This window comes from Myripristis murdjan, chromosome 8, assembly GCF_902150065.1.
Source record: "Myripristis murdjan chromosome 8, fMyrMur1.1, whole genome shotgun sequence".
In the NCBI taxonomy this organism is placed as follows: domain Eukaryota; kingdom Metazoa; phylum Chordata; class Actinopteri; order Holocentriformes; family Holocentridae; genus Myripristis; species Myripristis murdjan.
In genome coordinates, this window is record NC_043987.1 from 4,738,370 (window position 1) to 4,765,215 (window position 26,846).

Here is a 26,846-nt window from a genome sequence, read left to right on the forward strand (position 1 = left end):
GCAACAAGGGGTAACTATTTGAAAATTTAGGTCGATATCTAGAAATCATTTATCTTGATGTCAGTGAACTGTACACCAAGGGAGGAGAAGTTTAAAAATCCAGAATTCTCTGCATGGGTTATTTGCTCACTTTGAGGAGACTGTTTGCTTGTTTGCTCAGCTCGTTTTTCACTCTTATCATTGATTCAATTGTTTGTTTATGACAATTTACCTAAATTTTACATTGTAATAATCCATTTTGCAAATCATGCAGGGGGTTAAATTTTTTTAACATCTCGCCAAAATCCCTTGATTTTCAAATTTTCAAATTCAATTTTTGGTTGAAACAGACACCTTATAATGTTCTACTCCTGCACTTAACAAAGTCCTCACAGAACTGATGATTGGCTTTGGAAAGAAAATGTTTCCCTGGGGACTATTTTCCCTGGTGGAGGGACTTGTTCGCTCACTGGTAGAGCACACACACCAAATACCAGGGCTTAGTCCTGATTGCAGCGACCGGGGTTCGAATCCGACCTCGAGTCCTTTGCTGTACGTTATCCCCTGTCTCTCTCTACTGTGACTGTCAAATAAAGCAGAAATGCCAAAAAAAAAAATAATAATCTGAAAAAAAAGATGCACTATAAAAAATCTAGAGATGATACAGGAAAGGACTGTTCGGACTCAACCAGGGTGACCTGACATCCCGAAAAATCTGGGACAGTCCCAAATTATGAGCAGTTGTCCCAAATCCTGAATCCTGTCCTGTTTTTCCCCAAAACTGAGTAAACCTGAGTTTGATGAGTTGTAGCTTAATAGAATATTAAATACTTTTCATTGTGACATGAATTATGGCTGTTGAAGACAGCAGAAGTTTGTAGACACGAGGACAGGAAAGTGTAGCTGCAGGCAGGTGCAGAGGAGGAGTGATCTGACATGCGCAGGCAGATGTTCACAGGCACTCCACTGCACAGAAAACAAATGAGATAAACAGAATCTGTGTAATGGCTCATGATTTACACACTGTTACATACAACAGTCATTGTGTTCCTCTTTCCCAAAGATAGACATTTGATTTCATGTTTATGAACAACAATAATAAATGTTGGTGCTGAGTTCTGACTTTGATGTGTTTTAGACTGTGATGAGAACTGATGAGACTCAACCATCAAATTTCAGGCTCATTTCACGTATTTCTGCCAATTGATTCTTCACTGCAATGTGGTTTTATACAGTGTGCCTTAAAGTTTCTATTACTCACTTTGTGTGTGAAGACGTGTTTGTGCCTGACATTTTAAAAAGCATTTTTAAACAAATATGTCAAATATACTGGTAGTGCTGGGCGATATGACCAAAAATTCATATCACGGTATAAATTGCATCCCTCACAGTAACGGTATATATCGCGGTATAAATGTTGCAGTGTAAAACTTATCATGGAAGTGTTTCTAAATGGATTTTTTAGACCCTTTGCAAGGCTAAATTGTTTTAAAAACAATAACAACAACAAAAAAAAACAAAGATATAATGTAATTTTTTGAGCATTTATTGTCCAAAGAACAAGAGAGGTACAGATTTAGAAGTACAAAAATTCTCACAAAAATAAAGTGAATATTGTAAACAGTTCTCTTGTGCAAAAAGTGTCACAGAACATTTGGTTTAATATTTAAAATTAGCTGCAAACATAAACACTGAACTTTGGTTCCTCTACTCCAAAGTGCAAAATTTTGGACTAGAGGACTTTGGGGGGTTACGACGGATCTTTTGTAGCACAGAGGAGATACGTTGCTCAAACACTCGGTATGTAGTATTATGAGTTGTAGAACATAATAAATTATCTTGCAGGAGTAGATGTTTACCAGTAAGCTTGACTCCAATAATTTAACAATATGTTAAATTATTATTTGTTTTAAAAATGCAAATTACTTATCAAACAGACCTAACAATTCAACTACCAATGAATGAGCAGTAGTATGCCTGTGATAACACAGATTGAATATGAAAAATAAGTGATACCTCTTCTCTAAATAGACAAGCTAAGCCAGTGTGCTGCTGTTAGCCAGTGAAACTACAGCAGAGTGGCACCTCTTCGCTTTGTTTCACAATCTCTGTCAGTGCGCTGCTGTAGCCTGCAAAGTTTCTCTGCCTTTTGGCTCGTGCGGTGCCGGTGCGGTTGTTATTATGTGAAATTCCAAGTTAAAAATAGATTCTGTTTTATTTGGCTAATTCCGCGATTCCGTCCGCAATTCTGTGATCGATAAGTTGACGATACCACGGTAGAGCACAAATCTCTACCGTGGCTCAATTTATATCGTTATTACCGCCATACCGTGTATACCGCGCAGCACTATATACTGGGTCTCTGTTACTATGGGACGCTCTTTTCTATTGCAGCCACACATTGACTTTTAGGACAGATTAGTGCATTTTACAGGAAAATACCTGCAAGTGCAGCATCAACATATTGCTCTTTTGTTAGTGTGTAGAGGCCAAATGGGAACAAACAGTTTCAACTGAAAAAAACAGTCTTCGTCTATGAAACTCTGTCATGGCCCATTAACCTGCCAAACCATTCCAAAACTTCACAGAGGGATGATGCAGCACTTTGGCTGGCTCTGAAGACAGGGACATCAACTACTCAGCACCACACAGCGCTGTAGGCTTTGTTGTGGTGTGTCGGAGTCGGCTTGTTTTGCAGAAGTTCCCTCAGCATCCCGCAGAGTGAATGATGCTTTTTCTGTGGACAGTTTGGTGCACTGTTTCTCAACTGGTGGGTTGAAACACACAAGTTTTTCTGAAAAGTGAAAAACGGTCAGGTTTTAGATAGATTGCCCATAGACTGTGATGGAGCATTCACTCGTATCTTAGTGGACTGATAGTCACCAGGTATTCCTTTTCTGGAGACAGATAAAAAATGATTCTGGCCAACAGTTCCTGTCAGAGGCAGAGGAGCAGTGATTGATGCAGATGTAGCCCTGATACAAGAGCCTTTGGCAGTCTTTCTCTCACTCTCTTTTGGCTCGTCATCTCTTTTGTTCAGTGAAATTTGACGTGGGTTTTTTGTTATAGACCTCGAGAGTTGGAGGTGCACAGGACCCTTTGGTAGACGTAACAACCAGTAAAACCAAAGATTTATAAAGGGTCCTGTACCAGGGTTAATGCAGATGTAATTCCTACCTGAGCACAAGAAATTTATTACAAGCCTCTTCTGGCTACCTGATCACCTCACCGAAACTTCCACTATCCACAGCCCTAATTCAAAATGAGGGCTGACCTGCACAGCTCAGTAGGAATCAGATGCTACCAAGTATTGTGCAAGGTATTTTTGGGTGATTTTTTTGTGTGTGCAAGCTTAGACGAGGAGCGAATAGTGAATAACTCCCCCATGCATTCATGTGCCAAAACATGCAGTATTTTAATATGATATGTATTCAGGCGGTATGGCATGCAGTTGGTTATAGTGGTCCACAACCTGTAGGAGCTGCCATTACCATATGAGTGAGGATAATGCCAAACTGTAGCAATTATTCTGCATTATCCAGTCTAAAACAAACAATTTCTCTCAAATGTTGATTTCAGCATCCATTTCAGGCTTGGCGAATGCCAGTTTCTCTGCCAGAAGCCAAACCTCTGCTTGCTGACTGCATCCTAGCTTTTCAACACAACCACACGAGCATGCCCTTAAAAGAAACCCCAAAAAAGTCACCGACATGCAAAGCAGAGTTTGTGGCTTTTTACACATTACAGAAGATGCCGGGTGAGCGGGCGAGCGTTCCTTTCCCGTCACTTTGTTGCTTTGCCTGCTGCAAAGAAAAGTCAGCTTGGCCCTAAAAATAACCTGCCTGGGGTTTGGATGCGAAGGCAGTGGGACATGAAAGCCTTGAAGTGTGTTCGCCATTACTTTTAACTTGGTCAGTGTTACGAGAAGTCCAGTTAAGCCTTTAAGTTTCAGTTTAAAGATGAGCTTGGATTTCAAAAAGCCACTTTCACCCACGGTGACCTCCACACCCACATCCACACAAACATGCAGCCAACACAAATGCACACACATCCACCCCAAGCTCTCTCTCTCTCTCTCTCTCTCTCTCTCTTTAAAGAACAAAATAGCTGATAACACATGTGCAGAATGCCCACACATGGATCGATGGGTGCCACTGGTGTTTAGACAAACGGATAAGTGGGTCAAGAGAAGTGTGCCAGTGAGTGGGTTTGCTGCGTGGGCTTCAGGTCGGTGCTGCAGGGGAGCAACTGCCTCTGAAGAGACTCTTCACATGTGATGGTGTATTGCGTGTGTGTGTGTGTGTGTGTGCACGCATCTCAGGTGCAATCTGCATCTCCCACTTGCTCGCACTGAGCCTGTCAGCACTCTGAGCTCTGAAAGGAAAAATCCACCTGAAACGATCTCACTCTCACACTCTGATGATAGCACTTACCTTCAGTTTGAATGTACTTTTTTGGCTATACCCACTTGCTCCTCAACCCGCCTCATTTGCTGCCACTTCAGTTAGGGATATCCTATTTCTCACAATGCCTTTGTGGGACAGGGACACACCCACACCTCACACAGGGAGACAGGAGGAAAACACTAGGCCACACAGGGACTATGAAAAAATCTGCAAACACAACTACCATCTGACATCCAGGAGGAATGTGGAGTTCGCCAAACTTCCATAAAATTAAGTGTTTCAGTCACTGGCAGTAAAATGTTTGATAGCTTGATGGATTTTTCCCAGAGTTCGCCAGCAAACAAAAAGTTTGAAGTTAGCAAGTTAAAAAAAAGCCTTTTGAGAAAATGAGCTTAGAGATCTGTCAGAGCCATTCAGTGCAGTCCTGCCTCAGTTTGTGAGGAAAAAAATGATGATGGAAGAACACACACATGCACATTTCCTCTCACACACACTTCAGTGCAGTGGATCCCCTCCCAAACACACACCGATATAAACTGAAATATGCACAAACACACATACACACATCACAGCAGGAGTCTGGCTAGCATGCGTGCAACTAACAGATGATAGTAATTTGATCTGCAGGAGGGAGTCAGCAGGGTGGCAGAGAGAGAAAAAGAGAGAGAGAGGGAGAGAGAGATAGGAGGTGGAGGAGGAAGAGGAGAAGAAAGAGAGGCAGGAGGATGGAACTCATATAGCCCATTCAAGATCAAACAAGGGAGAAAAAAGAGAAATGGAGAGAGGAAACAATGTCCCAAGCTGTTAAACTAACAATTCAGTGTTAGCACACACACACACACACACACACAGAAGAAGAAGAAGAATGAATGGACAGAAGACATGGAAGAAGGGATGAATCGATGGGGAAGGAGGTTTAAGCTAAAAAAAAAAACTGAATGAAATAGCAAACCTGCTTACTAAGATGATGAGAGCAAGAGAAAATTGCACAAAAGAAAGCAAGCAAGACAGAAAGTGAGTGAGGCAAAGAGAAAGTGACAGTGATAGAGAAAAATACAGAGCTGGACGTATAAATAGACAGAGCCCTGGGCATGTGTGGGGCTTATATAATCCCAATGAGGCCATTCGAATGAATGGGAGACGTGTGTGCGCCTGTGACTGAACACAATAATGTCTTTTCATGTATGAACCGGAATGCGACGTGATGGAGAGGAGAGAGTAAATGAAAAAAAGAGAGAGGAGCAGAGGGGGCTGTGTGGAGGCTGTATGAAAATGGGGAAGAAAAAAAGAGAGAGATGGGAGATTTAATGGAGCAAAGAAAAAGATGAACTGCTCTCTCTTCCTCTTCCGCTCCCATTTTCCCTCCTTTCCTCCTCTTCCTCCGTTATCAGGAAGCAGGTCAGCTGCCTCTTTCAATTCCTCTATCGATTGAACGTGCATCCCATCATCCATCTCCCTGTCCATCCAATTTATCTATGCAAGGTGGTGATGAAAGGCGGAGATAAATGTAAAGTGATGGAGGAAGAGAGAGAGGGAGGGAGAGGGAAAGAGGGAGCAACAGACAGAGAGAGGAAAAAGGAAAAGGAGTGAAAGGAAAAGTTATGGGTAGATAGAAGGATATGAGATAGGAAATATAGGACTTAGATAAAGAAAGAGAAGCTAATAAACACCACTGAAGCACAAGAATGTTCGCATACACACACACACACACACACACACACACACACACACACACACACATACACATACACACACACAATGGTTCTTGCCCTGAGGCCTTACAGGCAGACTTGCGTAACAGGAGAAAGCCGGCGTCTCATTAGAAATAGTTTCTTGTCTCATGTATAAACCCTGGAACATCACAGGTTCACATTGCCTCTTGTTTGCCAGCTAATAACTGATGAAAAAACATATTGTTTAATCAAAAATGCAGTTGTTCACTACCAAGCCAAACTGAGTTTACCTTAAAGGGGCAACAAGAGTCAAAGATGATTTTTCCTGTGCTGCGATATCTGGTTTTCAAAATGCTCAGACAGGCCATCCATTTTCAGCTGCTTATCCAGAACCGGGTCGCGGTGCCAGCAGGCTGAGGAGGTCAGCCAGGATGGTCCTTTTCCCCACCACATCCACCAGCTCCTCCTTGGGAATCCCAAGGTGTTCCCAGGCCAGCCAGGAGACATAGTCCCCCCAGCGTGTCCTGGGTCTGCCCCGGAGCCTCTTCCCAGGTGGACGTGACCGGAACACCACCAACAGGAGGTGGCCAGGAGGCATCCGGACTAGATGCCTGAACCACCTCAACTGGCTCCTTTCAATGTGGAGGAGGAACGACTCTACTCCGAGCTCCTCACAGATGTCCGAGCTCCTCATACTATCCCTAAGGGTGCACCTGGCCACCCTGCGGAGGAAACCCGTTTCTGCAGCTTGTATCTGCAGTCTCATTCCATCGGTCACTACCAAGAGCTTGTGACCATAGGTGAGGGTTGGAAAAAAGATCGACCGGTAAATCGAAAGCCTCACTTTCTGGCTCAGCTCCTTCTTCACCACAACGGTCCAATACAGTGACCGCATAACCACCGCTGCTGCCCCAGTCCGCTCATCAATCTCCTACTCCACCCTACCCTCACTCATGAACAAGACCCCAAGATACTTGAATTCCTCCATTTGAATCAATACCTCTTTCCCCACTTAGAGAGGGCAAACCACCCTTTTCCGCTAGAGAACCATGGCCTTAGACTTAGAGGTAGTGATCCTCATCCTGACCACTTCGCAGTCACTGGGGCAAACTACCCCAGTGACTGCTGAGGTCACAGCCTGATGAGGTCACAGCTTCAGGGATGCAGGGCGGATCTCGTCCACGCCTGGCACTTTGCCACTTTGGAGTATCCCAACCATCTCATTGTCCTCTGCCAGGGAAATATGCAAGACCCCCTCCAATTTCTCGGGTCCTGTCTCCTCCCCAGAAGGCATGTCAGTAGGGTTTAGGAGCTCCTCGAAGTGCTCCTTCCACCGTCCAACTACATCGTCAGTTGAGGTCAGAACATTCCTGAGTTGCCTGACGGTTTGCCAGATGCTCTTTGAGGCCAGCCAAAAGTCCCTCACCATGGCCTCCCTGAATTCCTCCCATACCCGGATTCTTGCCTACATGACCTCTGTTGCTGCAGCCCCTCTGGCCTGCCAGTACCTCTTAGCTGATTTCGGAGTGCTCCATGCTAACTAAGCCCGGTAGGCCTCCCTCTTCAGCTTGACAGCCTCTCTCACCCATGGTGTCCACCACCAGGTCCATTCAGAATCCATGTCCCCATCTTTCCTTGGGGATCAGAGAGAAGCTCCTCCAGAGGTGCAAGTTAAAGACCTTCTGGACAGAGTCCTCCGGCAGACGTCCCTGGTTCACCCTCAGTACCCACTTGGGTTTACCAGGTCTGTCCGGCAGCCTCCCCTGCCATCTGATGCAACTCACTACCAGGTGGTGATCGACTGACAGCTCTGCTCCTCTGTGTCCAGAACACACGGCTACAAAGTTGACTACAAATGACTACAAACTCATTGACCGTTGGCCTAAGGAGCTCTGGTACCAGGTACACTTATGAGCCTCCTTATGCTTGAACATGGTGTTCATTTTGGACAATCCATGGCTCGCACAGAAGTCAACAACAAAGCATCGCTCAGGTTCTCATCAGGTAGGCCATTCCTCCAAATCACCCCCCTCCAAGTTTCCCCATCATTGTCAACGTGAGTGTTGAGGTTGCCCAGCATACCACAGAGTCCCCAGGTGGTGCCTTCACTAGGACACTTCCCAGTGTTTCTAGGAAGGCTGGGTACTCCGAACTGCTATTCGGCACATACGCCATCACAACAGTCAGAGATTTGCCCCCTGCTACCCGAATGTTCAGGGAGGCAAATTGTCTAATGGTTATAAATAGGTGATCAAATATGTTGTTTTACTATGACATATGGCCCAATATCCATCCAGATTTTTACTATCCATTGTTTTCTCAGTTGCTGATCAATGAGGAAGTGCTGAAATGATAACATTTTGTCAGATTCCCTATTGTTACAAAAAAGGCAGCAGCAACATGATTAGAGAATTTGAGGTTCCACTCTGAGCGTGACATCAGATGGCCGTCCTGTGAATATATTAACCTGTGTTGTCAGTTTCTCGTTGTCAAAAAGTACATTTGTAATGGTTTTGAGACTGAAAACAGACTGTCCTGAAGGCTAGCAAGAAGCTGCAGCAGAGAAATCTATAGATTTCCTAGATTACCAAACTCTGATATCATGTTTCTTCCCTATTCTCCAGCTATTGGTTTCCATTCATTCCATAACAATATGAAAATGAACTTTCAGACACTTCAAACTTTCTTCACAACACTATTCCATCACTCTAATAAGACTTTATTCCACATTAGTTTTCCTAAAAGCAGCAGCACTCTTGTGTTTTGATGACTTGAAATTGGGTGGAGTGAAACGGTCCCTATGCTGGAAAATAGTAATCGTGGAACTCATGGAAGGAGTTTTTGTAATTGTAGAAATTATAATTGTGGTGGTCCAAACTTTCAAAATCACTGGTATGGTAATTTAAGTTTATAACAAAAGGGGGTAAATCTAAAAAAAAAAAAAAAAAAAAAAAAAAAAAAAAAACTAGTGAGCACAAAATAGTGCATCTACTGTAATGTAACCTTATGTGTTGCTAACCAAAATAATTACTTCTGAATATTGTGACATGAAAATAGTTGATATATTTTGTGTGTTCATGGAACCTGCTCTAAAGTTTACATGCTCTGAGGATTTTGACCCATACATCTTTACAAATTTACACTTTACACTACTTAAGATTAAAATTCTGTACTTCCTCATAGTTATACCTAAGACTTAATCATAATTATACTGAATTTTACGATCTTCATAATGAAGCCTGTGCATCATGACAGGAAGAGTAAAAGGTGTTTGTGTGTCTGAAGGACACAGTCATATTTCTTGTTCTCTGAGACACAATGGGGAAAAGAAAAGTAGGTTAGTGCTTTATGGGGTATCGGTCTGTCTCTCATTCACTGTGTGTGTGCGTGTGTGTGACAGAGAAAAAACAACTGTCCTCACAAGGACAGAAAGCTGAAGAAAATTCTCCAGAGTGAGTCAATGATTATACTAAGCTCATTGATTTTTAAGCTGAGATTCATTTAATACAGTAGTCGCCTATTATTTTTTTGTGACAATGCCAAAGTTCCCTAATCCTACCATTTTTTTAAAGGCTGAAAGCCGTCTGAAATATGCCCACTCATCTCAAAATGTCAAAACACACAATTTATTGACTAAAACAAATAGCTGCAAAGGAAACAAACCAGAAAAATCACTACTTTTCTCTTGGTACTGTTTCTTAACTAATGTACGTTTTCACAATCATTCACGAGCATTTCATAATACTGATTTTATATTTCCAAAACTCTTCACACAGTTACCACGGCAGCGCCCTCTGTGGACCACAGAGAATGATTTTTTAAATTGCTTTGACACAACATACATTCAGTGACCAGTTTCGAAATTCCAGAATTAATTTCTCACTCAAACTACCAGAAAAAACGCTCTGTATCTACAGCCAGTTTTGCAGATGTGTGCATTTTATTTTCAAAATGGGTAAATTTAATTTCAAAACCTGCCATTAAAAGTGGAAAGCTAAATCAAAACAAATGTATTAAAAATTCTAAAAAAGTAAATATAATGGTTAATGAGGTAAATGTGGCAAAGCGTTAAGTAATGCAAACTTGGACTTTGGTAGAGTTTTGAGTTGTCTAGTTCCCTAGGCGTCCACATGGTGGTAAAATATTCTCATTAGTTGCTCTGTGCTCCCCTTATCCACAGTAATGAATTTGTGTCTCTCTACGTTCACTTCACATAGCAAAAAAGGTCCTAAAATAAAAATTCCAGCACATAAACAAATGCCAACAAAGTAGATTATGTCAATATAAAACACAACAAGGAACAACTTGAAATTACATGCAAAAATGGGTACTGGGACTTGTTACTTTGAAATTCACCACCATGTGGATTCATATCACAGAAAAGTGTTCAACCCAACATTTTACCAAAGTTCAACTTTGCCTTCACAAATCCTTTAGTAGTCCGATTTTTGAAGTGATCCAGAGACCAGAGCAGTTATAATACAAGCCCTTCTTCAGACTGACGGTCATGTATGTCATTTTGAAAACAACCTGACTTTTTGACCAAACACTCAAAAAATGAAGTTTTGCACATTTGTAGTTTGCAAATTCGATAGCTGATAGTTCTTTAAGGGGTTGGAATTACGAAGGCAAGTTGGAAGGGTTAAGATTAAAGGCAAGGGAATAAATGTAGTCAGTATTAAGACATTTTACTGGAATATGCACATGTTGGGATTATCTACTAAGAATACATGCAGAGAGGCACTTTGGCTAAAATTATGCACCAAAGTGTTAGAGGGAGAGAGAGAGGGAGGGAGGGAGGGAGGGAGGGAGAGAGATAGAGAGAGGGAAAGAGAGAGAGAGAAGGAGGGAGAGAGAGAGAGAGAGAGAGGGAGGGAGGGAGAGAGAGCGAGAGAGAGAGATCATCCCTGCACTTTAGATTTTAGTCTTACATTTTCCACTGACTCCAATGACTTTCTCTTCGACCCGACTCATTTATCAGTTACATAAGGAGATACATAACTCCTCTCTCCCTCTCTCTTTCACACACACTCACTCACTCACACACACACACACACACACACATCTAAAAGCCCTGTGGGCCAGCAGGCTCGGTGGTGCGTGCAGAGGGCACAGCAGCGTGGCCCTGCTCTGTGTGGGACAGCTGCTGACGCCTCCTGCAGGGAGGAGACGGAACTACACTTACAGTCTACTGCAGCCTGAAATCAGCAAAGCCCAGAGAGAGAGAGTCTGGTGTATCTTCACTGATTTTAATAATTACATAAGAACAACTATGATAATGCTCTTGGGCACGGTGATTTGCTCTTGTTTACTTCATGTTTTCCAGCCCTGCGTGTCATCGTACAACAACGTTAGAATGTATGAAGTGGTGAATCCACAAGAGCGCAGCTGAATAAACCTTTTCCACAGCAGCCATACTGGCATGAAACAGCAGGTAAACACAGGCTAATGACATTAAGTAAGGTTTAGTTCCATTTAAGAGCAGCAGAGTCTCACAGCACCAGGACCTGTGCTCTGTTAGAAATAACTAGAACTGTTTACCTGCTATTTCATGTCAGAGTGGCTGCTGGTAGTGTGTCGGTTCTAGAAACATTTGCAGATTTTCTCAAAAGACGACAGAAAACAAAGTAAATCTGCGGTTGTTGTTGTTGTTGTTGTTGTTGTTTTTTTTTTTTTCCCAATTTCTAATCGCTCACTGACAACAAATGCAGCTTCATATTCCTTCAGCATGTATAAACTAAGCAAAATTCATAATTCAGGATGGAGCAGATGTTATAACTAGCTAATATTAATAGTAATCTGTTTAGGACTAAGGCAGAAATGCAGATGTAATCACACAAACAGTTGTACATGCCATGCAATATAACTTTCATAGAAAATGTTGTGTTATTGTACAAACACACACACACACACACACACAGATGAGGTGACATCATCGTTGTGCCGATGACCTCAGTCAGAAACCAGTAACAGGCTAATTGCCTTTGTCATTTGGTTCTTTTCCTGTCCCTGTGTTCTGCCTGTTGACCTGTTCACACACACACACACACACACACGCACGCACACACACACACACACACACACACACACACACACACACACACACACAGACACACACACACACAGCACCCAGCACGCACCAGATGCACACCACTCACACTCTAATTCAAAAAAGACGAGAGCACGTACACAAACTGATATAAGCATGCATGCAATGGTCAATAAGATGGAGACAGTTATGACTAGAATATGTGTGTGTGTGTGTGTGTGTGTGTGTGTGTGTGTGGTGGGAAAACGTGGAATGCAGACTCAAACTATTTTTAATGTTATTTACATGTGAAAAAACGTGTATATTGGATGTTTAAACTGAATTCATTTTTCCACCCACTGAAAAAAACGTGACTCACACATCTTATAGGTCTGTTTGGCTTGGAAAAAAAAAAAAAAAAAAACAGCATGGGGGAGCAGAGAGACCAGTGTTTGTTTTCTCAAATGCCATCATGACTCAGGTATAAATGTAGGCAAAGCCCAGACCAGAGATGTGTGTTTGACTCATAGCTATAGTTTAGTCTCCTCTATGATTCAGTCTGCAGCTTTTACACCACATTAGCATCACACAGGAGGAGCGTTTAGGCCCAAAAAAGAGAGAGAGAGAGAGAGAGAGAGAGAGAGAGAGAGAGAGAGAGAAAGAGTGAGCAACTTGGTTCATCTCCGAGTGGCTTAGAAAAGAAAAGCACATCTGACACTGGAAAGCACTGGGGAGCTTCATCCATAATGAATGGTGCACACACACACACACACACACACACACACACACAAAGAAGTAGCGGAGCCTCGCGGAAGCCAGACTGCCACTGCTGCTTGAATCACTGAAACTCCTTCCTTGAGCGGGTGTTCTTGTGGGACTGAGATCGCGCATGGCCTCACTGCCTACCACAAAATAAAATAAAATAAATACAAAAAAAAAAAAAAAAAAAAGATTGCTCTTCCAGGTGATGCATGAGATTCATACAAGACATGATTTGGACTCACAGTGTATTCATTATTAAGAAAATTTGAAATTTTTATTTAACACAGGAAACCATACAAACAAAATTATTTTGTTGTTTGTCATCAAATTTCATTTGTACTGCACCATCTATTTTAGCGCCTGCTTTTGTCATTTAAAAAGGACCACACGAGTGATTTGAATGTTTGAGCTATTTATTGCAATCCGCCCACTTTTTACATTGGAACACACAGTTTTGCAAAACGTGCAGGAGTACTAAAGATTTTGCAACGTTTAATCAAAATCCATTCTCAAATTTGAATGTTAATGTTCTGATAATGTTCTGCTTCTGTGGCTAACAAAGTCAATGCCATTCATAAACCAGGAAAGGAAACATTTCTCAGGACTATTTTCCCTGGTGGAGGGACCGTTTCACTCTGCGTAATTTCAAGCCATCAAAATACAACAGTGCTGCTGCTTTTAGGAAAACTAATGTGGAGGACTTTATCACAGTGGAGGAAAGTCTGAAATCTCTGAAAGTTAATTTTCATATCATAGCGGAATGAATGGAAACCAACGGCTGGATAAAAGGCAGGAAAAATAATATCAGATGTTTAAAATACAACTTTGGGAAAAGATTAGCAGTTGTGTGTGCAGTTTACACATTTAGTGGAATTGCGCTAAAATCACTGATGTGGTCCTTTAAACAGAATCACACGGTGCTCACAACACCACCACCAAAAATGATGTCATTACTATGGGACCCAGCTGTGGTTACACCCTTGCTCTGATTACCTATAAGCCAATAACATTTAACTGCATAATCAATAACAGGTTTAGCTAGTGATGCATTACTTGAAGGGAGATTATAGTGATGTCATCACATTAAAGTAGCCATTCTCACTTAGTGAACTACAATTTTATGGAAAATAGACTGATCACTCAGTAATGACATGTTAAAGGATGAAAAAAGGCTTTTAATATCTATCTATGTATCTATGTATCTATCTATCTATCTATCTATCTATCTATCTACTGTATCTATCTATCTATCTATGCAAATTTAGAAAATTGTTTTATTTCATCTTCTGTGGGTTTTGGAACAAAATAATCCCATACTATATGGATGATATCATCTGATGTTAGTGAACCTCTGGATTATATTCTTGATTTCAATTGCAATGGAATGGTATGACAGTACTCTGTGATGGAAGGTATGTTAAAAATAACTTTTCCATCTACAATCAATAGTGGGTATCCTGTCAACACATCCCACATAATCAATAGCTCACCAGCCAATCAACTTTAAATAGAGAATCAATAATATCTCCAGAAATCAATATCGACCTTTGAATTGCTGAAGGGTCAACACAGGACTGATCCATAGTTATTAACGGGAATGCCATGACCTCATCTTTGGACCCCCATCCCCCTCCCACCTACCCACACACACACACACACACACACACACACACACACACACACACAGAGAGAGAGAGAGAGAGCGCACTGACAAGTGACTGAAAATAATACCAGTGGAGAAAAACCTGCATTACTGCTACTATTTTTTTTTTTCATTAGCATTAATTTTTGAGAGAGCCTCTGTTTTACTTTCATTGTGCACTTGTGACACTTTTTTTTCAGAGTGAGAAATAATTATTCAGGTTCATTCAACACATGAGACATGGTACATTTAAAGCCAAATGAATAAACCAATGCAGAACCTGTAACACTGGTCAACACAGACGAACACCTCTCAAATATTTTTAATCAAAAACTGCCATTATGTTCTTTGGGCCATATCCATCTTTGGATGTTAATATTACATTGCATATCACAGTATAGTTGAGTAAACATCACAAAATGTCTGTTACCATATGATAATAAAAACATGCTTGAAGAACACAGTACAATGTAGAAACAATTGAAAATACTGTGAATAAAGAGTGACCTCTAGTGTCAGCCTTATGTTCCTGCATCCAAACACATCCACATCTGTTTTACAGTCAGATAGGTGCAGTTTCCCATTAACACTCAAGTCCTGTCAGAGTTTTTATTATTTATTCATTTATTTATTTATTCATTTGTAATTACTGATGCTATATCATCTGGTTAAGTGGTTAAATACATGTCTATGCATAATGTAATAAATAACAAAAAAAATGAAAATATGAATGTAGATTTCCTGGTTTCCTGGTAAGAGCTGATTGTCAGACCCAAACTGTCTTCTGAAGTGACGTGAAGACATCAGAGCCTGTAGGCAACCTGTAGTAGAAATGGTAGTAGTAATAGTAATATAAATAATACCAGTTGAAGTAGTAGATATGTTAGAAGTAGTTGTAGTTGTATTAGTATTAGTATTGGTAGTTGTATTAGTATTACATTTGTAGTAGGAATAGTGATAGTTGTTGTAGTAGTAGCACAAGGAGATATAGCAGTAGTAATGGTAGTAGTGGTAGTATTAGTATTAACATTCGAAGTAGATGTATCAGAGGTAAAAGAAGTAGTAGTGGAAAATAAAGGAAAGGAGAATGAAGAGGCAGGGGGTGAGTAGAAAAGTGTACCAAATGCAAAGAGGCAGAAGTTCATTGATTTTTGTCTCACCCATGCCCAGAGCAGTGTCTCTCTCTCTCTCTCTCTCTCTGACACACACACACACACACACACACACACACACACAGAGACACACACACATGAACACACTCACAGAGCCCTACCTCTTGTTCTGTCTGCGTTCAACAGCCTTGCTGATCTCCCTCAGGATGGTTTCCTTGTTGTTCTTCATGTTGTCTTTAGCGATCTCCAACAGGGAGCTGATCTTCTCCTGGTTGAAGGGAAGCTGAAAGGTGGAGAACTCCTTCATCCTCTGCCGCACCTCTTCTGCATCTAGATTGGAATAACACAAATGATTGCTCAGGGCTCTCATAAAAAAATCATCTATCTAAACATGATTATCCCACACTAAAAAGTCATCTTATCAGCATCAGACCTTTTCCACAACAGCCATGATTAAAACACAATTAATGTCATTAGTAACATCTGTTCATGTCAAAGGCTGCTGTGAAAAAATGTCTGTTACGGATATAAGAAATGAAAAAAAAAAAAAAATTCATTTATTATCAAAACATTATGATCAGACATTTCTGACTTATGTTTTTCTATAGCTAGAGTAGCTACTGTGTTCATGCCATATTGTTAAAACCATAAATATGAGCTTCCTACTCAGAAAGACAGTTCATGTCCATTGTTGAATTTATGTTTTGTTCCATTGTACTCTGAAGTTGGAAAGTTCCAAGTGGGTAACTTCCAGTAAAACAGCAGGTGAAACGAAACACGGACACACACAGTGAGCTAGTGTTTCTTTGGCAGTGTCACAAATTTAACAAAAACCCACAGAGGCCCTTATTTGACACTGACAAGCAGGTTAGCATTCTAGCAATACTGCAACTTCTCTGATGAAGTTGTTGAGCAAAAATCTGCAGCAAAGCCAAACACTGCTAGCTGTCATAACTGTAAAACCTACAGTCCAATCATGTTTAATCATGAATATATGTTATGCAATCCCTTAGTATTACTCTTAACATTTACTATCAGCCTGTATGTGGTGCTGTGACAATTTTGAAATGATTTTAGAACAAATGCATGAACACTCTCAAGTTTTCAATGCAAGTTGTTAACTCAGGGTCTGATTATGGGGCAAAATCATCCACCAGGTGTGTGTGTGTGTGTGTGTGTGTGTGTGTGTGTGTGTGTGTCAGACCTTTGCAGTTGTTTCTGTTGAAGAGTGGCATGTAAACGATGGTGGGCTGCTTCCCCTCTCCCTGGAACACGTAGCAGTCTTTGGGCCAGTCTTTGTCCTCCAGGACTTTGTCATCTATCTCTGGGAAAGGCTTGTTCACCTTGGCTGCATAGTCTCTGGCCAGAGTCACAGTCTGTGGAAGGAGCAGTGGGTTTAGTTCAAGGGAAAAAAAAAATGTAGACAGAAACCTGTTGGTTTGTTATGATTCCTAAGGCTGTGGTTCTCGTCTAAAGAACATGGTTGCTTGTCTGAACAGTCTTGTGTATCCTTGTAAACTTTAACCTAAAAATGAAGTGGCTTTAAACAACCACCACACACACACGTGTCGTGTCACCTCAAACACATCCCCAGCACTGAAGTCCAAAGCGATGAGCAGGTCTGTGTCTCTCTTGTCTCCCAGGAAGGGAGGGAAAGGCATATTGAGCATAATGCCAGCGTCCGTCAGGTGGATGTGCTCTTTAGACCTGAGGCACGACGGCACCATAGCATCTACCCAGCAACACATAGCAGTTAGTCAATTCGTTTGTCACCAAATAATCAGAATCACTGTAAAATGAATATATGTCATAAACAGAATTTATCTTGGTGATGATGGTTTAGAGACATTTAGCTGCCCTCTCACTTGGATATTGGTAGAGGAAGTTTGGAGTTTTTCCCCAGTCCCATCTGCCAATCAGAGGGAGGACTTTTTGGATCAACCAGGAGACTAAGAAGAAAAGCAAAGACAAAACCAAAAGAAACAAAGATTACATTTAGATAATGGCTCATGATCAAACCAAAAAACTATGAAAACCACTACTGTGTTAAAACTAGAACCACCAGAACTGATCCCTGTTCAACATCAGCTAATCATTCTGAGACAGAAGGCAAGACATATTTCATTCATAATTCATTATTCAGGAAACTGTCAATCAAAGTTTGTTACCAGAGATCAAAAGTCTGAGGTAGCCGTAGCTTTGACATGCCTTCTGGTCAAAACGGGACATTTTCCATCAATAGCTTCTGACTGATCTAAAATGGAACATGGGAATCTTGCAGCGGACATCCTAAGCTTTCAGAAGAGGTCCAGCTCCTCAACTGTCATTGGTATTTTGTGCCTGAATCTTTTTGAAGAATAAAAAGGCAAACAAATACGTCTACACTAGGAGGCTTCAGTGAGTTCGTTTTGCAAAAAGTCAATAAGTCAGTAAGTGACACTGAAAAAAAAATTATGATACTGACAACTGCTTTGAAAAAAAAAAAAAAACCCTAAGAAAATCCATGAATGTTACAGCACTTTATATTTTAAAAATTTTACAGCTTGCAGATCCGCTTTAAACCAAGCTACAGCCATTCTGTGAAAGAACAAAAGCTTATGACGGAGGCCATTCACTAAAAAAGACTATTTAAACATAAAAATATTAATGTGCCAGTCATTCTGTTAAATGGTAGTACAGAACTGATTTTCTCAATGCAAGACCAGATAATGAATAATAAGGGTTCTCATTATTACGAGCATTAATTATTTCCAGTGTTTACTATGCTGCATATTTGGGGCTAGTTCCCTTGTCTACTGAGGCTCTTTTGCACCCAAAGTTAATACATCTTGAAACAGTAAAATAGTACTCACTGTTGTGTTTACATGTTACGTTTGACTTTTCTGGCAAATAGTGTCACATAGTGTGACAGACCATGTCACTGTTTTGCTTAAAAAGTTCTCAAAATCAATACTGTGCAAGGGATTTTTTTTTTTTTTAATCTAAAAATGTAACAATGATGATCAATGGGTAAAGTAATGTAACAGCGCAGATACTTGGCTAAAGAGCGTAACGGCACTGACACTGACCAGACTCTTTGAACGGTCCCTCCTGCAGACTCTGGCTCCAGGTCTGGATGGGCTTCAGTATTTCCTGACTCCACTGCTCAAACAGCTGCTTCTTTCTCTCTGGACTCTTTTGCCCAAATGATCCAAATAGGTTCGGGTTCATATTTTCTGCAAATTAAGATTAGGTAGAGTAAAGCCTTTTCCATTCAGTTATTGCTGCCCATCATCATCATCACTAGAAGTAGCACCTCTCAGTGTTTTCTGCAGGTTGTCCAGCTCATACTGAGCGATGGGATCCTCCACGTAGTTTCTGATCAGGGCGACCAGCTTGACAAGACTGTGGTATCCACGGCTATACAAGTCCAGAACATCCCAGAAACTGTTAATCTGCACTGGAACTGATGTGGAAAAATCTAAATAGACACACACAAACATCATCAGCAGTGTCAAACGTATTAGAATTTTTGCAAATATGTTTTATTAAAAAATTTCTTACCTTCAGTCCAGAGGAGAATCAAATCCATTAGGTTGTTTTCATCAGTAAATGAAGTGCCCACCAAACCTGAATACACACACACACACACACACACACACACACACACACACATCGAGCTTACCTACCATTAAAATATTCAGATACAAGCATTATTTTTCTCATTCTCCTATTTGTTTTATAAGAGTAAAAATAAAAACAAAAATACCTTTCAGCCAATCAGGCATACTGTTTACCAGGATCTGTTCATCTGCCAAGGTGCTGCCCATTACACCTTCATAAGACAACAAAACACCCACATACTACAATATGAAAATGAACTTTCAGAGACTTCAAACTTTCTTCACACCAGTATTCCATCACTAGAATAAAGTCGCCCACATTAGTTTTCCTAAAAGCAGCAGCACTGTTGTGTTTTGATGACTTGAAATCAGGTGAAGTGAAACAGTCACCTCACCAGAAAATACTCCCCTGGGTTTTCTTTACACAGCCAGTTACCAGTTGTGTGGTTTATGAGTATTCATGTAGTTAATGGTTGCCATATAGGTTGGTGGAACTGGGACTGAAAGGCTGCCATTGTTAAAACATATTGATAAGATCAAATGTACTGTATTCCACTTTTTGGGTGTCCAATATAATAATGGGATGAAGATCCCATGGCCCTGATAATGTTATAGAAATTCAACAGGCTCAATGTGGCAAAATGTTATGCACAGGTCGTACATCCATCAATATGTCTGTCTGTGCAGGTTGTTGAATGCATGCATTAGGCAAAGGGAACTGTAAAACTAAAAGTGACTGAAAGTAGTCAAGTATTTTCTTCAGAAAACAGCAAAAAATTTACATAAATCAGAACAATATCAATGATGAATACATTTTATATGGTAGAAATCTTATCATCCCATAAATCTTATGGCCACCAGCCAAAAGCAGCGGTCCAGCAGCCTGTTGCACCAGCTGAATGCATCCTCTATCATAGGTTAGGGTGTTAGGTGGAGACTTAACTGCATCTTAACTAGTAGACTGTAAAGGGGCCACTAAATAAAACACTCACAGAGTGTGATGTTTTCACCTGCTCCGGCAAACCAAAATAAATATTCTGACAAAGCAACGGCCTCTAAAATGTTAACACCATCTGACTTAGGGTGGCCACAAACATACATGGTGTAATTAAAACCAATTGTAAAACTGTAAATGTCAAACAAAGACAAATGTTATAGAGTACAAAGCCAGCTTACAGTGATCATAGGATATATTATAAGGATTCCTTTTTGTATTTACCTTTGTTAAGCATTGTGATTTTTTATATCTCTGCTTGGGGAAAATAAAAGCATGAGTTAAATCTAAATGATCATACTGATCAAAAGGATGCAGTCTGTCATGGAGGATGTGCTGCCGAAGTACAACGGGCTAGATTTGTTTCCCCATCTGTCAAACTGATGCACTCTACTCAACGAAGGATTTTACACCTAATAGGAGGCTTGTGTAAGATTTAAGATCTAACTTAACGCTATTTTGGAACTATTTCAGTGGGTACAACCATTAAAAATTATACTAATATGTAAACTGGGACTTTGGACTTGGAGTGAGACTTTGCGTTCAGACTGGCTTATGTCAGACCTCAGGTGTAACTGGTGCAACAGGCTGCAGACGTCCAGGTTGAGATCCACTGCAGGTGAGTCTAACCCTCTACTGGCTGATTTGATCAAAAGGGCACAGGTGAACCGTTCGTTTTTAGGCTTTCTTTGGCTTCTCAGACAGGGCATCATAGAGAAAGACAAGAAAGACGGATGACAGTTTGAGGACTGGAGTGGAATCGATAGCATATGGTCTGTGTTTTTAGCCCAGAGAGTCATCCAGACGCACCTTGCAGGCTGACCATGTCCATCTGCAGCTCGGGCTCCAGGTGTGTGCTGCCCAGACGGGATGTGTTCACAAAGAGGCCGAGCTCTGTGAAGCCACTCTCATGAGGAGTCAGCTCAAACCATTTACCTGAGGCACAGAAAAACAACAGGAAATAAACTAAAACACCCTCAAACAAAGAATCTGCAGATCAGTGTTTGGTGATATAGACAAATTATTTAATCCTCTAACATGTTTTCTGTAACCCTCTGACCAAAATCTCTGTATTTCTTTTCAAAATGATTGAAAAAAAATGCCGCATTGACCTATGAAGATGCATTTTTTTTTGTTAGAAACCACAGTAACAAATACCAAAAAAGAATAATTGAAAAAAAATATATATAAAAGAATAACAAATTACTAATAAGTAATTAATCTGAATATATGATATGAATATGGATGTAATGAAAAAAAAACACAAAGAAATAACATATCAAAATGAATAAAGGACATATAGTACAAGTAGCCTAAGAATTTTTTTTCTGAAAAAATTTAAACTTTGTTTTTTTTTTTTTTTGAAAGTACAGAATCTTATCAAAATAAAAAAAAATAATTACAACTATTATATTTAAAAATAGTAATTACTACTAAAATATCAAACAAATAAAAATGAAAAAACTTACAGTCTGAGTAAAAAAAAGTTGAGTGAAAGTTAAAAAATATATATAAAAGTGATAGAAAAAGAGCTTAAAAAGTACAAAATGTTAGGAATAAAAAAATGTGTGAAAATTGCAACAAGGTCTTGTAGTAACAAAAAAAAATACATCTTCATAGGTCAAGGTAGTGATTACTAAATATATTTGAGAGAAATCAAAGGAATTTCATTCAAGTTTTTCAGAGGGTTGAGTGTAGCAGCCAATTGCCCTTTCAGGAATGTTGTTTTGTGTGTGTGTGTGTGTGTGTGTGTGTGTGTGTGTGTGTGTGTGTGTGTGCTTTAGCACCTCTTGTGGGGCCAGCCTGATGGCAGCTCCTCTCTACAGCACTGTAGATGGGATAAGGGTTGGTGGCATTCCTGTCAGAGTCTTCAGAAAGACGACGCAAGTCCAGCTGATGAGAAGACACATGTCAGGTGGCTGATATCTTCATCAGCCGTAGAGTTTTCTCGCATTTCAATCAAGACACTCTCATGTTAGAGAAAACACATTTATTGCAACAAATGCTGCACCACCTGAACTACTGCCAGCTCCATGTATGGCAGGGCGGGTGGCAGTGCTCACCAGTGGGACTCTCCACAGCCCCTGTGATCAGCTTCTCTTCTACCAGCCAAACAATAAACTGTGTTACCTGGTTTATACTTAGTACATTTCAAAAGCAATTCATCCATTCATTAATTGTTTAATGCACCAGATTTTTCTCTGCTAGAGATAGAAATTAAAAAACAAAATTTTCTGTTGGAATTGTGAACGTACATGCCAAAAAACAAAACTGGATTTCACATATTTTTATACATATACATTTTTAAATGTAGTCTAAAATTAATTTAAGATACTAAATATCACATTTATGCCAGATACATGCACATATTTTTGCCATTCAGCTAAATCCAGCACTACCAAGCATTAGACAAACATCCTTGTCATTTTTGAGAGGCAGCCATTTCTACATCAGTCGTTGCAGTATCATTAGTCGTTAGTCACAAGGAGTCTCTCATTTTATTTATCTTTTTTTTTCATAAAAACTGTGTTGTAAATGGTGGTAACCATGGAACCCTTGTAACTAGCTACTAAAAACAGAGTGTCAAGAAAAACCTGCGCTGCAGACTCAGACAGATTATAAAAATTCCTTGTGCTTAGCACAGCTGGGTCTTCAAAGGCTGTGGAGGGAATTTGAAATTTTACCTGCAGACAAAAATGAGTTAAGCAGAGGGCTCTGTAGCTGCAAAAATGAGAAATAAATTTGTCAGTGATTATTTTCATATTTAATCACGTTTAATTTTTTTGCTCCTGTTACTTGTACTGGTTTGAAGAACACAACACCACATCACGCCTGACCATAACAACCCCAAACCGCATAGCAATGTATTTTATTTCATGTATTCATTCATGTATTCTAAACTAAACCCAGGCCTGGTGGAGAATCACACATCAGTGACAATCAGTTTGGTGCTGACTCCCTACCGGTCTCTTAATCATAGCTCACATTTTCACATCTCATGCAGGTCATAAGAAGCACCAGCCTCGCTGCCTGGCTTTACCTTCAGAGTGAGTGAACACTGCTGACCTGTTTCATGATCCCAGCGGAGGTGAGGACTCCCCAGATGTCGCTGAGGGAGAAGTCCTCCCCCTTGGCCCTCTGGCCCAGCCAGGCCAGAGCTTCATCCAGGCTCACATCAGGTCCTGACAGCCTGGACATCGCTCGCTCCATGTTGCTGCTCCACCAGGGGTCGCTGTACAGGGACGCCATGGACCTGACACACACACACACACACACACACACACACACACACACACAGGAGGGGGAGAGAGATAGAGGGAGAGAAAGAGAGAGAGAGAGTGTGTACTCTATAATAAATAATGTGCTGCTTCAGTCTTCCTTCAGAGAGTATTAATGCACTCAGGAGGAATCATGGCAATCTCCTAAAAATGTGAGATTACAAACAAGTCAAAATTTTAACTGATGGTTGCGCTTGGTGAAGAAGGAAAGGAAAGGTCATTGAGACACCAAAATTGACATTTTTCATGCTCTCAGATGCCATGAAATCCATCCAATAGATTTAGAAATACATTTGCCTGTTCTGAGTTAAGTGTCGAACAGATAGACTGACCCATTGAGTGTATAAGTGCATTAAATGCATTCTCTGTGTGTGAATGTGTGTGTGTTCCTGTACTTGCTACATAATCTTTACAAATATGTATTTCTAGTCTTTTTTTCTCCCCAAATTTTTATGATCATTGCCATGTAATTTTTTTTTATTTTATTTTTTATATAAACAAAATTTCTTGTCATTTCCAGTATTTCCAATAATTCAATAAAAAAAGTCCTCAAAAAATAGAAAAACAAAGTGTGTGTGTGTGTGCATGTGTGTGTGTGTGTGTTATTATATTATTATTACCATGTGGAGCCAGAAACTCCCCCGAGGTAGAGCACAGTGTCCAGCAGACCTTCTTCCTGCATCTGGTAAAGGGAACCCAGCAGAGCCACCGCTGCTCTCTGCCCCCCTCCTGACCCCAGCAGGGCAACATGGGGAACCGAGTCCTGGATGGAGGGAGGGAGAGAGAGAGAGAGAGAGAGAGAGAGAGAGAAAGAGAGAGAGATGGGAGGAACAGATGGTAAAAGATAAGGGAACGAGCAGATGAGAAACAGACATACAGAAATGGATGAATATCAGCTTTCTCAAATTGAAGACCACATTTTCCATGAGGGAGTTGCTGCTTGGTCAAGCTGTCAAAAAAATAAGACACTCATGAAAGAGTCTCTGGGGAAAAAGCTGACTCTTGACGTAGAATAAAGTGCAACCCATTATCATGCCAAAGTGTGTAACAGACCCGCCAATCCACCAGAGAAACTGTGTCGATGCCATGTTTTCGCGTAGCTGGCCCGTCACATTGCTGCTCTTTCATGAAACTGTTTTTCACACATCTGCGCCACACTGACCGGCTGTCCTGTGGTGGACCAACAGCTCTGTTACACACTTTGCCTTGTTACTGGGCAGTGCAGTATGACTCTTCTTCCCTCGTACTGTACCTGAGTGCTGCTGACTCCCAGCCTGCTGAGCGACTCCACAACAGCTGCTCTCCTCATCAGGATGAAGTCCTGCTCGCCAGCGCACAGAGACTGCGACTGACGCACAGAGATCTGCCACAGCACAGGACAAGAGGGAAAATGTAAGAGAAGTTACAAGAGGAAAAACCTGAATATTGGAAAAATTAGGCAGCTTTCCTGATACAAAATCATTTTCTCATGAAATTAAGCTTGACACAAACATGTTGGTTTTTATAGATTTTGACAAAGCTTGCCCTAATACATCGATAATTAATTCTTACCTGTTTTTTGTTAAACCCAAGGGCCCACGGATGGACAGTAACAATATGAAACAAAGTGTGAAATATAAAACAAATTTTAAAAAGTGTTAAAAAAAATAAAATAAAAAAATGCTAGTCTGACATACAAAAAAAGGACATCTTCATAGGCCAAGGTAATACTTTTTCAAGACTTATGAAGGAATTCAGACTTATGAAGGAATTTGAACTTATGAAGGAAGGAATTTCATTCAAGGTTCAAAGGGTCAGTTTGAGTTTTATTTTAAATTTTTCATCCATTTTTCATAGGAAACCTCATATATTTTAATATATACTGTATGGACAAGAGTATTGGGCCACTTACACATAACACCTACATTATGACATCATATTCTAAATCCATAGGCATGGAATGCCATGCCATGCCATGCCTGTGTGCCATGAAGCTCCTGGCACACAGTTTTTGTGCTGATGTTAATGCCAGAGGAGGTTTGGAGCTCTGCAGTTATTGAGTCAGCAAAGCATTGAGCATTTGTATGCACTATGCACCTCAGCACACGGCAACCCCGCTCTGGGACACTTCCACTTTGCAATAATACCACTTCCAGTTGATGGTGGAATATCTAGGAGGGAAGAAATTTCACCAACTGACTTGTTGCAGTGGTGGCTTCCTATTACATTATTATTACAACACCATGCTGGAATTCAGTGAGCTCTTTAGAACAAGCCATTCTTTCGCTAATGTTTGTAAAGGCAGACTGCATGGCTAGCTGCTGGATTTTATACACCTGTAGCAATGGGACTGAATAAAACACCTGAGTTCAATGATTAAGAGGTGTGGCCCAATACTTCTGTCCACATAATGGATATCATTCAACTTCTGTCTAAGGGAGCTAAGGTCTAAATACGTGACTTCCTCACAGACATTTTGGATTCTGGGTTAAGAAAGAGTCTGAGCACGTCGTATAGTGGAGACTGGGTATAACTGTAACATGAGGTTAACTGTAACAGTTTACCATACTATATTTTTGTTACTATGGATGGGTTGACTGTAGAAATGAATTGCCCTTCTGGGACTAATAAAGTATTCTGATTCTGAATCTGAGTCAGGGATAAGCTAGAGACATGTGATCACCCCTGTTACATACTCCTTTACCCCTGGATCTCATGTACAGTTTAATGGCTTTGTAATCAAAGCTGAATATTTTTCAGCCAAAAGAAAAAAAGGAAAAAAAAAAGATTTAAAGGTAAGAAAGCCATCTGTAGGACTAAGTTTATATTCTGATTAGCACTGAGAACGCTGAAGTTAAAATGATTGAATGTGTACTGGATTAAACAGTGCTGCTTCACATCAAATTTTATGTATTCCATCTTTGCTCATCTCAAATGACCATTTTCCTAAAGCTGGGAATGAAACGGCTGACAGAGATGGTGATATACGAGGGTAGCATTACAACTTACCCTAGGTAGTCTGTAACCTTGTATTTGACAAGAATTCATAAAGACATGTGATATCATACATGACGTTATAAGATACTGAAATAACTGCTATTTGTAGCAGACTAGTGTGTAATTTTAGACATTTAAAGCAAAGACTGACTTTTTGGTGCTGAGACACAAAGTGTTACACCTGGTCCCAGACTAGCCTACTTCATCCATCCCTCACCTTGGGGCCAGTTGTTGGTTTCCTCTCCGTCTTCGGGGTGTTTGTTGATGTTGCTGCCATCTCAGGGGTTGGTGTTGCCTTGTTCTCCGTGTTTCCCACAGGCTGGCCTAAAGGTCCCATCATCCAAACACAAATACAGAGCAGCCCAGCAGCCAAGCTGCCGTTTCCACACTGCAT

At 40.6% G+C, this 26,846-nt stretch overlaps 1 protein-coding gene across 1 annotated transcript; it reads right to left on the reverse strand.

Annotated features, from left to right (window-relative positions):
* Positions 1-8,351: 8,351 nt before the first annotated feature.
* LOC115363040 (cytosolic phospholipase A2 zeta-like) lies at positions 8,352-26,846 on the reverse strand. Its single transcript, XM_030057113.1, has 15 exons — positions 26,670-26,846; positions 24,729-24,839; positions 24,097-24,239; positions 23,265-23,451; positions 21,986-22,091; positions 21,009-21,134; positions 19,351-19,416; positions 19,146-19,211; positions 18,898-19,062; positions 18,671-18,817; positions 17,468-17,551; positions 17,180-17,334; positions 16,807-16,978; positions 15,754-15,932; positions 8,352-8,362 (listed from the first exon to the last, which is right to left on the reverse strand). The coding sequence occupies exons 1-14, from the start codon at positions 26,844-26,846 to the stop codon at positions 15,760-15,762; spliced, it is 1,878 nt and encodes a 625-aa protein (XP_029912973.1). The 3' UTR covers positions 8,352-8,362; positions 15,754-15,759.

Excerpts from the sequence above, each read along its gene's own strand:
- LOC115363040 (XM_030057113.1), bottom strand. The coding sequence starts at position 26,846 with ATGCAGTGTGGAAACGGCAGCTTGGCTGCTGGGCTGCTCTGTATTTGT. Across the intron at positions 19,417-21,008 it reads GGACATGGTCAGCCTGCAAG|GTGTAATGGGCAGCACCTTG; the intron begins GTGCGTCTGGAT and ends TGTCTTATGAAG. Across the intron at positions 19,212-19,350 it reads TATGCCTGATTGGCTGAAAG|GTTTGGTGGGCACTTCATTT; the intron begins GTATTTTTGTTT and ends GTGTGTATTCAG.